The following is a 14,182-nucleotide window of genomic DNA, read 5'->3' on the forward strand; positions in this document are numbered from 1 at the left end:
AGTGTGAGCTGACTCACTGCCGAGTCAGCTAGTTCGAGTCAGGGGCTTGCTGGATGTTCCAGCAGGAAAGAAAGGAAGAATAGAAGTAGGAAAAGAGTGAGATAAAAGAGAGAAAGGAAGAAGAGAGAAGAAGAGAAACTAGAGAGAGAGGGGGCCATGTCAACTCGGCTGGGACCGAGTCAACTCGACTGGAACTGAGTCCAGCAGGGTCGGGTCTAGGCTTTACTGAGGTCTACTAGGGAGAGATAGGGATAGAGAGAAATATGGAGAGTGCTTGTAGGGGCTGTTTGCCATGACAACACGACTTGAGTCAGTCATGGACCGAGTTGGGTCCATTCTTATGTGAGTCCAACTTGTTGTCAAGTCATGTAGACTAAACACATTGAGTCTGAGTCGGGTTTGGGTCACCAGCTGGGTAGTTGGACGAGTAGAAAACAAGAGAGAAAAGAATAGAAAGAAGAGTGTGGTGGTGAGGTGTTGCTAAGTTTGGTTCAAGTCAAGAGGCAGGGTTCGTCTGCAAGCCACATTAGATCATGTCGGGTCGAGCTGCTGAATCGACTAGCGTAAGTCAACTTTCCTCCCCAAAGCATATTATTTTCGTTTATTATTATCGCCGATATTACCATAATTATTGCAATTATTAAGCATGATTAACTATTGGCTGATTCTTCATATTAGTATTGGATATTATAAACAAAACTATGATTAATAGAAATTTATATTTTATTTACTATCCTTAAGTATTATCATGAATATATTCAGTATTAATAGCTATTATTATTATCACTAGAAAATATTATCACTTTCATTATGGGATTAGTATAATTATTGTTAATATGAATATTATTATTAGTCATCATCATATTATTGTTAGTAAATATTCTATTTCTATTACCTCTATTATTTAATAGATTATTAGTCATTATAAGAACATTAGATATTGTTGGTATATTTAAATATCAACTTATGAATCATCATTATTAATATTGATGGATTAATACTCCTATTAAGAATATTATTTGATTCATTGTATAATAATAATAATAATAATAATTTAGGATTCAAATCCTAGAATCTAAGTATCAAATTAAACTTTAGGATATGACCCTAACCCTAAGTAATCCAAAACCTATGTTATAATCTTAACCATAAGTGGTTTGTAGAAATTCGATCTAACCGCACAATTTCATAATTCATGGTAGAATTTGACGCTAAGGGCATGCACACTTCCTAATGACATTAGTTGGTGAATCGACTAGTAAGGTGATTGCCATTGAGCTTTCCATTTTTCTATTAGCTTAAGTGATAATTTTTTATTTTAATTTTGGTTGATAATTGATATCTTTATCTTATAATTACATGTGCTAGCTGTTGGAATTGAATTCTAGATCTTGTTCTCAATATTTATCCTGCATGAATATCTATATGTTGCACTTGTATATTGTTTCATGCTTGTAGATTGCTTGTGCAACTTGAATTGGTACATCGTGGAGAAATCCCACTTATAAATGTACATCCAGACTTGGGATGTAACTTGATTGATTGTATTTATAATGGACTTTCGACTTAGTGGTTACTTGAATGGTGGGTTAAATAGAATATTGACAAGGGCCTACCATCCATAGGTTGTTGTGTTTAAGTAGTTTTTGAAGATGATCTTTTATCGTATAGTTTTGATAATTGCCCTATATGACTTAGTTTTGATATTTGCCCTATGTGGGCTCGATGTATTATTTTTGTGTAACCATGCAATGGTAAGCCCCATATACTGAATTATGATTGGCTACTAGTTGATGGGCTTCTATTAGACATCCTAAGGTGGAGGTCTCATGAGTCGGGGATGGTGGAATGTGACACTATGCCCGAGCTGTTGGCGTACGTTGAGTGATGAACCCCCCGTAGTGACCTTTGAGCTTTATTAAACTGGTTAGTTATAAATGGAATAATAATGGTTGGGCTAATCATGCCATAGCATGTGGGCGATGACGGGTGACTAATTCTGGATGTGCAGCACGTGCCCTTAGTCGTGGTATCGTTTCGCTAGCTCCCAGACCATCGACTATCGACCCACCTTCGGTAAGTTTGACACTACGCATGTACGATGTATTTTCACTGGTGACCGACCACATCATGGGTTTCGCCCAAAAGCCAACTGGATGAGCATCCCTAGTTAATGTGCACTCACGCATCCATGCATTTAATAAGACTGCATCATGTATTGTTTTGAATATTTTTTATTATTATTTACAATTATGCTTACTTAATGTGGTGATGTGTAATCTTGAGGAGAATTTACACTGAGCTGGTCACTCATTCATCAAATATATAACCATATAAGTAGTACAGGTAGCTTAAATGATATGCATGTTCAAACTTGATGAAGAGCAGGGTACAAGTGCTAGGGTTGCATGGCTGTATCTGCCAAGAGAAGTTGCGCGATCTTGCGGCTCAAATTTATATGCATTTTATTATTTCTCATGTGTAAATTATGTAATTCTTGTATCTGTTAATATAGAGACATTGGTTTGTATAAGTCATTATGCGCAGCCGCTTGTATATTCTAAATGCAAATAAAATTTTCCATCATGTTTGATTTGTCCATCTTTTGCCAAACTGCTAACTCTGAAAGAAAAAGAAAAGAAAAAAATACCTGAATTTGACTATTTTTAAAGGTTTACACTCGGGTTTTTCGAGAACGAGTCATATACTTGGGTTCCAAAAACACGGGGCGTTACAACTGACCTTGCGAGTCCAAGTTGAGTGATTCGAGGCGTGATCTTGGCTCGATGTCCTGTGATGGAAGTCAAGCCGACTAAGACGAACGTCTTTTTATAGTCTCGAGTTTGGTGGCCTGTTAACGAGCGGTATAGAGCTTGTTCGGAAAATTAGATCATTTTTGGAAGGAATTAGGTGGCGAGATTTCTTTTATGCGACAGTTAGAGTTTATATTATCAGTGTTCATAGTGTGGTCTAATCGCAATTAGTGAAAATTGCGATTCGATCTTAATCACCTAAAACTGTTAGTTCTTAGGCTAAAGGAGTAACTAGGTTAGTTTAGTTTGTTAATTAAGATCTGACCTCTACTTATCTCGACTTTTGGTAGGTCTTTATTTAGTTTTGGTCATCTTGATTAGTCAACGATAGGCCAATTAGGTTTAGGCCCTGGATGAAGAAATCACGAGGCTAGACTGGAGGTTTAAGTGATCGGTCGGATTCATTGGTTTCCTACGGTTGATTAATCAAATATGTGCGGTTCATTACTGGTACCACCCACATATAGGCTTACCTCGAGCATTAAGGGTTAGTAAGTGACAACATAAGCTAATTATAGCAAAAAATTTCAAGGGTTATTTGAAATCCAAATAGCGAAAATATAGGATGTTACAATTCAATTGCTATAGTGTTATTAGGGAGAGGCTAGGATAGTTAATCTTTCAATTTTACCATTGTGTGCACCTACACACCAATCCAATCCAATCATTAGGTGGACCACATTAATTTAGAGATTTTTAGTGGCATACACTATTTTCTATTGTGTGGCCTACCTGATGATCAACCTGATTTTTTTAAGCATCTTATAATCATGGTGCCTATAGTTGTTTCATTAGTGGGATGTCATGGCACGTAACATGTGCATCCTACCATCCTTCTCTCTAGATAATATATATTTTGGTCATTTCATCCGTTCAAAATAGTTTTTTTCTACTCTGGATATTTGAAGAAAAATAAGGGCCTATTTGGATTCCATGAAACTAACTTTTCTATGTTTGACTTGCCTTTCTTTGTGGAATTTATGGGAAACAAATTTTCCCACTCTCTCTGTTGGAAAAACTCCACCCTTAAAAAAGGCATTTCTTACGGTAGAAGAAAAATGAATTTCTCAACTTTTAAACCCAAATGTGTCACTCTCCATCTTCAATGTACTTCACTTGTTAGTGTATGAAATGAGCCATTGTCCATCTTTTGTTATGTCCCGCATGTGCCACCATCCATTTTTTCTTCCTCCCCACATGCACAAAGCATCCCACATGTGCCACCATGCATCTTCTCATATGCCCCACATATGTTAATGTGCCACATGTACGACCATTCATCTTCTTTAGTGTCACACATGTGTAAGGAACCCCACGTGCACTAATGTACTACGTGTGTTATCATCCATCTTCAATCGCTTCATATATGCCACATGTTCTAATGGTACCAATGTACATAAGTTTTGCCACCTAGCTTCTAGTGCCAATGTTTGTCAAATGCGCTAATGTGTCTTGTGCTATATGTGCTGCCATATAGCGTCAATTACCTCATATATGCCACGTGGGCCATAATTCAGCTTCAAGTACCCGCATATACCACATATGGTACATGCATGTTTATTATTATTTTTTAAGCATCCCAAATGTGTCCCATATGCCGCTCTAACACATGTTAGTGACCGCTTCTAATTTTTTCGTCAAGAAAATTTTTTATGCTCCCAAACAATCATTTTGAAAATGGATCCTAAATTTTTCAGAAAATGTTGTTAAAAACAAAACAGGAATACAGTATTTCCTTTCCATAGTTTCTTGAAAAGAAGTTTTCCTAAGAAAATATTATTTTCTTTCCAATGCTTTTCACAAATTCAAGCAGGCCTTGAGTGATTTCTATGAATTTGTCACCCCAGAAAGAATATGCTTTCTTTAAATGTCAACATCTATATTTTGAATATTTCAAGGAGTTTCTTTGCTTTACCACTTTTCAACAAATCCAGGCTATGGTTATTCTGTTTCTGAAAATGACTAAAATTCTCCTAACAAGTGGTTATAACTTTGCATGTGTTGATGGAAATATCAATCCAGATTGCCATCTTGAAATGGTGTTGATTATTGTCCACTTGCTCTTCAACATTTTAGATTGGTATTCACCATCTTGGAATGCTACAGCCGGCCACATAATTTTGAACCATCTAGATTGCCATCCACTTGCTTTTGAACAATCCAAACACCTAATCATCTAAGGTTGAGTAGCTTAGATCTTTGGTTAAATAGCTTAGATCTTTGTTCAATGTCTTAGAAGGGTCTCTAAATCTCCATCCAGATACTTTTAAACGGTCCAGATCTTCTCAGCGGTATTTTTGTCAATTTTAGAAATAGGCTATCATCATTGTTACTTTGATTTGACTGAATGTCATAAAAATGGCAATTATAAATCTTGATTATTTCTGCAATAAAAATCCAGATGCAGTGATATGGTTTGAAAAATAGGCCAATGATATGGTCACTCATTCAAGTTGTGTTGCCATGTGTAACATCCAGGCCTCCCATCTCATGTGCTTTGGCTAAAAACATAGGCTGATCTTACCATCAGGTGGACCGTGTGTGCATGTTGACTGGGATCACCAGCAAAAAATTCCAACCATCAAATTCTCTCAATCACATCTTGCTCACCTAATACCATACCAGCCTGATTTTTCAGCCACTGCACATTCAAATTGGGACCCACCTGATAAATGACCCAGATCTATCACATGTGCCATGGAGGATGATAGGATTTTGATTTTTTATACAAGCTATAGGTTTAACATCTCTCAAGGAAACGTGAAATTTATTTAAAGCCAGCTTATTGAGAAAACTAATTTATTAAAAGATCTTTTCATGCCAAACCCAACCTAAGGGACCCAACGTGGGCCCACTTAATCAGGGGAGCATGAATCTGGGCCATAGATCCAAACTTATAAATTACTACTAAACGCACCCTCTCTCCGAACAACTACACTACATGATCTAAAAATGCCATTATTCTGAACAATCAAACATTGGCCGCATCAATGGCCCGCTTTCCTTGTGAGTAGTATTGATCATAGAGGTCAATGTATTCTTTCACCTTCATCTTCTGGTACAATGTGGACCATCCATTGTCAACCAATCCATCTGCGGGCCCAATCTCTTTCTCCATTTCCGGCGCATAGAACATGGCCACAGACATCCTCTCCTTCTCCGAATTCGTGACAGCTCGATGCACCGGGCTCTTGAATATTCCATTGCTCATTATCTGCACACGTACAAAAACCGCCAGAGTCATGGTACCGTTAGGATCCAAAACTTACTATGTTGCTCTTCTTATAAGAATTGTCTAGTCAGCCAAACAGTCTCTGGTTTTGTTGCGATAAGATATCCAAAACTCCTCACGACTTTCACTGGGATCGCCGCGAGTTGTGCTAAGTCTACTATGTCATTGAACTGGGAATTGCTCACTAAACTAAGTTTCTCATCGACTTGGTTGGAAATCTCACCAATTCAAATTGACTCAGATGAGTTTTGAGTAGAGTCAGCGAGTTTTAGAAACCATAAGGGTTAGCCACAAAACAAAAATGTTTCAGTGATATGTTGGGGCACACCCAGTGTTTTATACATCGCTGTCGCGTAATGTATCACATCCTTAGTATACAGATAAATAATGATTATTGCATGGGATATATCGGTTGCATCATGTAATGTATTGTTGTTGTTGGGAAATGTGGGAATATTGGGAAATTTGTCAAATGTTTCGATGAAATTTCAGGGATTATTGAAAAAGACATCAAAACACACTTAGAAATCAAAAAATTGCAAAAAGAAAAAAGAAAAAAAGTGCAGATAATCGGGTTTCCTTTGTATGGGGTCATAATATATGTGCTTACCGACTGAACTGATGGAAGTATATTCAAAGTCTATTCATATAATTTATAAGTGTAAAAAAATATGTATGGAAACACAAGTAATACATTCAAAAGCAAAAGAAGAATCACCAGATCAGGTAACATACATATTTAATTTTGTGTTTGGATACAAAGATTACGACTGATTTGTGAGAAATTAAGAAATTTTGTTTTTTCTCAAGTTTCTGCAACTTGATCCATCTCCCCCATATCTCAAAATCGGAGTTCAAAATTCATAATTTTTCATGGAAAACATAAACAATCATAGATTTGTAACCATTTGATACTGATTTAACATGATTTACAACAAAAACATGTATTGAAAATTGAAAATGACTACTGAATTGAATAGGTAGGATATATCGGCATTACCTATGTTGCGTATAGCACGGGTGGAAAACAATATATATTGTGAGATATATAGGCTGATGTCGTCAATATTTAAAACAATGGGCACACCTAGGGTGTAAAATGGCCTGAATTTTAGACCAGAAGATCTAAAAGTGTAGCTACCTGATGAAAAGATCTAACATAATCATGTTGGATCATGAGCTAACCGCTATTACAACACTGTGAAATCAAAATGTGTCCCACCAAACCACTCCAGTCCTCCCTAAGATGGTGGGGCCCAACATTCTTATAGCAGTCAAGAGTACATTTGATCAAAACGCATGCTCTATGAACCTAATCATACCTCCAACTGATCGCCTATGTTGACTAGAAAAGCATGAGGAATGGCGGGAATCTTGATCCATTTTCCATCTTTGAGGACCTCAAGACCGTCCACCGAGTTGTTAAAAACAAAACAGGAATACAGTATTTCCTTTCCATAGTTTCTTGAAAATAAGTTATATTATTTTCTTTAGAAAATATTATTTTCTTTCCAATGCTTTTCACAAATTCAAGCAGGCCTTGAGTGATTTCTATGAATTTGTCACCCCAGAAAGAAAATGCTTTCTTTAAATGTCAACATCTATATTTTGAATATTTCAAGGAGTTTCTTTATTTTACTTTCATCAAATCCAGGCTATGGTTATTTTGTTCCTGAAAATGACTAAAATTCTCCTAACAAGTGGTTATAACTTTGCATGTGTTGATAGAAATATCAATCCAGATTGCCATCTTGAAATGGTGTTGATTATTGTCCACTTGCTCTTCAACATTTTAGATTGGTATTCACCATCTTGGAATGCTACAGCCGCCCACGTAATTTTGAACCATCTAGATTGCCATCCACGTGCTTTTGAACAATCCAAACACCTAATCATCTAAGGTTGAGTAGCTTAGATCTTTGGTTGAATAGCTTAGATCTTTGTTCAATCTCTTAGAAGGGTCTCTAAATCTCCATCCAGATACTTTTAAACGGTCCAGATCTTCTCAGCGGTATTTTTGTCAATTTTAGAAATAGGCTATCATCATTGTTACTTTGATTTGACTGAATGTCATAAAAATGGCAATTATAAATCTTGATTATTTCTGCAATAAAAATCCAGATGCAGTGATATGGTTTGAAAAATAGGCCAATGATATGATCACTCATTTAAGTTGTGTTGCCATGTGTAACATCCAGGCCACCCTTCTTCATGTGCTTTGGCTAAAAACATAGGCTGATCTGACCATTAGGTGGACCGTGTGTGCATGTTGACTGGGACCACCAGCAAAAAATTCCAACCATCAAATTCTCTCAATCACATCTTGCTCACCTAATACCATACCAGCCTGATTTTTCAGCCACTGCACATTCAAATTGGGACCCACTTGATGAATGACCCAGATCTATCACATGTGCCATGGAGGACGATAGGATTTTGATTTTTTATACAAGCTATAGGTATAACATCTCTCAAGGAAACGTGAAATTTATTTAAAGCCAGCTTATTGAGAAAACAACAAGGGACATGAGGCCCTACCCACTTATTTATTAACAGATCTTTTCATGCCAAACCCAACCTAAGGGACCCAAAGTGGGTCCACTTAATCAGGGGAGCATGAATCTGGGCCATAGATCTAAACTTATAAATTACTACTAAAACCACCCTCTCTCCGAACAACTACACTACATGATCTAAAAATGCCATTGCTCTGAACAATCAAACTTTGGCCACATCAATGGCCCGCTTTCCTTGTGAGTAGTATTGATCATAGAGGTCAATGTATTCTTTCACCTTCATCTTCTGGTATAATGTGGATCGTCCATTGTCAACCAATCCATCTGCGGGCCCAATCTCTTTCTCCATTTCCGGCGCATAGAACATGGCCACAGACATCCTCTCCTTCTCCGAATTCGTGACAGCTCGATGTACCGGGCTCTTGAATATTCCATTGCTCATTATCTGCACACGTACAAAAACCGCCAGAGTCATGGTACCGTTAGGATCCAAAACTTACTATGTTGCTCTTCTTATAAGAATTGTCTAGTCAGCCAAACAGTCTCTGGTTTTGTTGCGATAAGATATCCAAAACTCCTCACGACTTTCACTGGGATCGCCACGAGTTGTGCTGAGTCTACTAAGTCATTGAGCTGGGAATTGCTCACTAAACTAAGTTTCTCATCGACTCGGCTGGAAGTCTCACCAATTCAAATTGACTGTCTCACCAATTCAAATTGACTCAGATGAGTTTCGAGTAGAGTCAGCAAGTTTTAAAAACCATAAGGGTTAGCCACAAAACAAAAATGTTTCAGTGATCTGTTGGGGCACACCCAGTGTTTTATATATCGCTGTCGCGTAATGTATCACATCCTTAGTATACAGATAAATAATGATTATTGCATGGGATATATCGTTTGCATCGTGTAATGTATTGTTGTTTTTGGGAAACGTGGGAACATTAGGAAATTGGTCAAATGTTTCGATGAAATTTCAGGGATTATTGAAAAAGACATCAAAACACACTTAGAAATTAAAATATTACAAAAACAAAAAAAAAAAACAGTGCAGATAATATGATTCCCTTTGTATGGGGTCATAATATATGTGTTTACCGACTGAACTGGTGGAAGTATATTCAAAGTCTATTCATATAATTTATCAGTGTAAAAAGATATGTATGGAAACACAAGTAATACATTCAAAAGCAAAAGAAGAATCACTAGATCAGGTTACATACATATTTAATTTTGTGTTTGGATACAAAGATTACGACTGATTTGTGAGAAATTAAGAAATTTTGTTTTTTCTCAAGTTTCTGCAACTTGACCCATTTCCCCCATATCTCAAAATCAGAGTTCAAAATTCATAATTTTTCATGGAAAACATAAACAATCATAGATTTGTAACCATTTGACATTGGTTTAACATGATTTACAACAAAAACATGCATTGAAAATTGAAAATGACTACTGAATCGAATAGGTGGGATATATTGGCATTACATGTGTGTTGCGTATCGCATGGGTGGAATACAATATATATCGTGGGATATTTAGACTGATATCGTCGATATTTAAAACAATGGGCACATGTAGGGTGTAAAATGGCCTGAATTTTAGACCAGAAGATCTAAAAGTGTAGCCACCTGATGAAAAGATCTAACATAATCATGTTGGATCATGAACTAACCGCTATTACAACTGTAAAATCAAAATGTGTCCCACCAAACCACTCCAGTCCTCCCTAAGATGGTGGGCCCCAACATTCTTATAGCAGTCAAGAGTACATTTGATCAAAACGCATGCTCTATGAACCTAATCGTACCTCCAACTGATCGCCTATGTTGACTAGCAAAGCATGAGGAATGGCGGGAATCTTGATCCATTTTCCATCTTTGAAGACCTCAAGACCGTCCACCGAGTTGTCCTGCAAAAGGATGGTGATTGCGCATCCATCGGAGTGGGATTTGATGCCGAGAACAAGATCGGGCTGTGAACATGGTGGGTAGTAGTTAAACCTTGCATACAGGTTGGCTCTATCACCAAACTCCTTCACAAAGTAGTCTTCCTCCAAATTGGCCAGATTTGCTAGTGCCCTTAGGATTAGGTGGGCCACCACCTTGATCTTCATTGTATACTCATGCAAGATTTTCCTGCATTAGCAATTCAATTAGCAATCTATATACTTTGTTTTTTATAATCTCACACTTAGATTGCTAAGTACATACAACCATTTTAATCATTTATCGTTCTAAGAAAACAGCAGTGGTTAGCATTCGGCAAAGAACAAATGAATCTGATTTTGGGTCCATAACACATATACATTGGGGCCCACTGTTTGAACGGTTTGGATTTAGGTTTGTGATTGCCATATTGATCAAATGGGTGGAATACCTGAAAGTGGTGGGATTGTCTGGCCAGTGAGTAGTATTCCTTTGATCCTCCGGCAGTACTAAGAGATAGAGACGATCAGACCAATCTATAATCTGGTTTTCTGCAGGAATTTGATCATCATTCCCATACCCTTCCTCACCATCCTCATTTGCTACTGCGGTGGAGTATCTTCTTTTCTCCTCGGGTGGAAGATTATAGAATTCTTTTGCTATCTTGCCCACCTCATCAAGCAAAGAGCTTGGGATCCCATGGCCCACTGTCTGCAAATACCAAAACCCATGTCTAGATTTGAGAGATCTATCATATGTATGGCTGCAATTGACTGGCCTGGTCCAGTGAATCTGGGACCAGCCTACCAACGGCCAGGGTTCGACCAATTTTATACTATAAAGACTAAATGGATAGATGGATAGATGTAAGAGTGAAACATCACCTGAAAGAAGCCTCATGAGTTGAGAGCTGACCTGAGTTTCTCCATCTCTTTCTCTTTAGAGTCTGAGAAGAGAAGCACAAGATCAATGACCGGAATTGGAGAGGTAGGAGCAGAAGCTTTGACAGGCCGGTCATCTTCTCGCCTGATGTAATAGTGTGGCGGTTCAACTCCATTTATGGAGAGTTCTTGGACAGACTTCACAACTGGACCCTCTACATTCACAGAAGCCATTGCTGATGAATGAGAGAATAGAAACGCCTTAAATAACCGTTTGGAGGAGCATGTGATCATATTTTAAATAAATAAATGAGTATGCTTGCGTATATAAAATATATCTGTGTGCGTGTGGAATGTCTTCAACAACTCCATTTTTTTTCCAAGTTAGGGGGTGTTTGATTTTCCAATTCCTTTAGTAGATTCCTGATAATGATTATTTACCATCGTCATTGCAACATCCTTGTCAAGGTGATGTTGGCAGGATTGCATTTCCTCGCGTGTGAAAAGTCTTCAACAACTCCAATTTTTTTCTAAGTTAGGGGGTGTTTGATTTTCCAATTCCTTTCATAGATTCCTGATAATGATTATTTACCATCGTCATTACAAAATCCTTGTCAAGGTGATGTTGGCAGGATTGCATTTCCTCTCTAATCATGAGGCAGAAAACCCAAAAACTATGGGGGCTGCCTTGATGTGCGTGACTTATTCACACGGTTCATCCCTTTTGCAAGCTCATTTTAGGGCATGAACTGAAAAATGAGGCAAATTAAAAGCTTAGGTGAACCACGCTACCGGGAGCAGTGGGATATGATTGCCTGTTATTGAAAAGTTCTTGGGGGCCAGGAAGTTTTGGATCAAGCTGATATTTGTATTTTTCTTTTATCCCCGTAACTTTGTCCTTATGAACAGGTTAGATGACAAACAACTACCAAAGTGGGTCCTGGGAAGGAAATTGCTTCTAACGGTGGCCGTTTGTAGGACCAATGTTTCCTATAGTGTGGTGGTCAACTTGAGCTTCTGATCTGCCTTATGTTTTTTAGCTCATGCCCTGAAATGTTACGGTAAAATAGATGGACATCATAGATAGGTTAGATATATTACCGTGGGGCACATACATGAGTCAACTCTTACGAAATACTTGGGGATCTCCATATCTTGGCAAACATATTTGTTATGGGAAAAGTTGAACTGACGAGCCATATAAGACCCGTGGCAAAGATCCTGTAATACCCTGGCCTGAGTATCCGTTTTATTTTGTTAGGTCCCACGGTCCTACCGGTCAAATCCCGGCGACCCGCGACCTATAGATTTCGTTTGCGGTCATCCTTAAATCCCGTCATGCTAATCCGACTCGGATCGACTCGAAACCTATGCCATTGCGACTGCATCGACGCCGCGTCTCATGCATGAATCCGACGTGTACATCTTGAGATATTGACCGCACCATTCTTGGCTATTCATCATGCATGTGTAGGGCTGTACATCGAGCCGAGTCGAGTCAAGGTGGGCCAAGCTCAGCTTTACTCGTCCATGTTATACTCGAGTTCAAGCTTGAGCTCAACATTGAAGCTTGGCTTGTTTGCCAAAGCTTTCGAGTCGAGTTCGAGTCGAGCTAGTGGTTCGAGTCGAGTTGAGTTTACCTCAGTAGGGTAAGGGAAAGAAAAAGAGGGAATGAGGACAGGTAGGGTCGGGTAGGGTTTTTTAGTAACAATTTTTAAATTTTAATTTCTTTTTTTAACTTAAATATATATATATATATATAATATTTAATATTAATATAATATATATAATATATATTATTAAAATATATTACTCGAGCCGAGTCGAGCTCGAGCTCGAGCTTCGAGTCGAGTCGAGTTGAAATACACCATGGTCGAACTCGGCTTGAACTCAACTCGAGCTTTAGTAAACAAGCTTGACTCGCCTTGAGTTGGCCTTTTAAGCCAAGTCAATCCAAGCTGAGTTGAGCCGAGTCGAGCGAGCTTTTCGAGCTTAGCTTGACTCGTGTACAGCCCTATGCACATGAGACCCACCTAGACCCATGGGCACGTTTCCCCTGTGTGGGCCCTACCTAGTGCTCTCTTTTCTATGATAGCTACTCCTAGCCTAGCCATCATTACTCCTCTTTTCAAAACTCATCATAGGCTTCTTTTTCTCTTTTCTAGAGAGCAATTATGGGATTTCTTCTCTATCTCAAGCAAATCCCTCTTCCCTAAGCTACCCATTCTCCCAAACTAATTACCACTTTGCTAGAACCCTTCCATCCCTCTCTCTCTTCTCTCATTTCTCTCCTTCTCCCTTTCTTGCATGGTGGAAACCTCCACCACTCCTCCATTTTTCCAGCAAGTTCTCCTCCATCTCTCTCTCAATCCCACCATCTTCACACCATCTCTTCCATTAGAACACCACCCTTGGAGCTTTGGAGCTAGTACCTTGAAGGAGAGGGTGGATCTTGAAAGTGGGTGTTACCTATTGAAGCTTCTCTCTTCTTTTCTTTTACATCTCTTTTCTATTATACTTGGGAGTATGTAGGACCCACCAATCAATGGTGGAGGTCCTATATGGCTCCATGAAGTGAGGCCAAAGGCCCACTACATGCATGCACGTTTCCATGGTGGGCCATTCTCCATGGACCCACCATGATGGATTTCCTCTTTGAATCTAGATTATTTGGGTTATTAGACCTGAGATGCATAGTAGGGATAACATCCCCACCTCCACTACAAGAAATTTCACTTTTACCTACGAAAAATTTCATAGGTAAATGATATTATTTTGTATGCAAAGAGTTTTATCTACGAAATATTTCGTCGAT

At 38.3% G+C, this 14,182-nt stretch overlaps 3 protein-coding genes across 3 annotated transcripts; all 3 read right to left on the bottom strand.

The window, feature by feature from the left end:
* Positions 1-5,639: 5,639 nt before the first annotated feature.
* On the bottom strand, positions 5,640-7,462 carry LOC131257480 (protein SRG1-like). The gene is made up of 2 exons (XM_058258307.1): positions 7,368-7,462; positions 5,640-6,027 (listed from the first exon to the last, which is right to left on the bottom strand). The coding sequence occupies exon 2, from the start codon at positions 6,022-6,024 to the stop codon at positions 5,785-5,787; it is 240 nt and encodes a 79-aa protein (XP_058114290.1). The 5' UTR covers positions 6,025-6,027; positions 7,368-7,462; the 3' UTR covers positions 5,640-5,784.
* Positions 7,463-8,496: 1,034 nt separating this feature from the next.
* On the bottom strand, positions 8,497-11,659 carry LOC131257481 (protein SRG1-like). The gene is made up of 4 exons (XM_058258308.1): positions 11,371-11,659; positions 10,938-11,197; positions 10,369-10,696; positions 8,497-9,006 (listed from the first exon to the last, which is right to left on the bottom strand). The coding sequence occupies exons 3-4, from the start codon at positions 10,672-10,674 to the stop codon at positions 8,764-8,766; spliced, it is 549 nt and encodes a 182-aa protein (XP_058114291.1). The 5' UTR covers positions 10,675-10,696; positions 10,938-11,197; positions 11,371-11,659; the 3' UTR covers positions 8,497-8,763.
* On the bottom strand, positions 10,779-11,601 carry LOC131217536 (flavonol synthase/flavanone 3-hydroxylase-like). Its single transcript, XM_058212468.1, has 3 exons — positions 11,402-11,601; positions 10,938-11,219; positions 10,779-10,794 (listed from the first exon to the last, which is right to left on the bottom strand). The coding sequence occupies exons 1-3, from the start codon at positions 11,599-11,601 to the stop codon at positions 10,779-10,781; spliced, it is 498 nt and encodes a 165-aa protein (XP_058068451.1).
* Positions 11,660-14,182: the final 2,523 nt, after the last annotated feature.

The sequence above is a fragment of the Magnolia sinica genome, chromosome 10, assembly GCF_029962835.1.
Source record: "Magnolia sinica isolate HGM2019 chromosome 10, MsV1, whole genome shotgun sequence".
Classification (NCBI taxonomy): domain Eukaryota; kingdom Viridiplantae; phylum Streptophyta; class Magnoliopsida; order Magnoliales; family Magnoliaceae; genus Magnolia; species Magnolia sinica.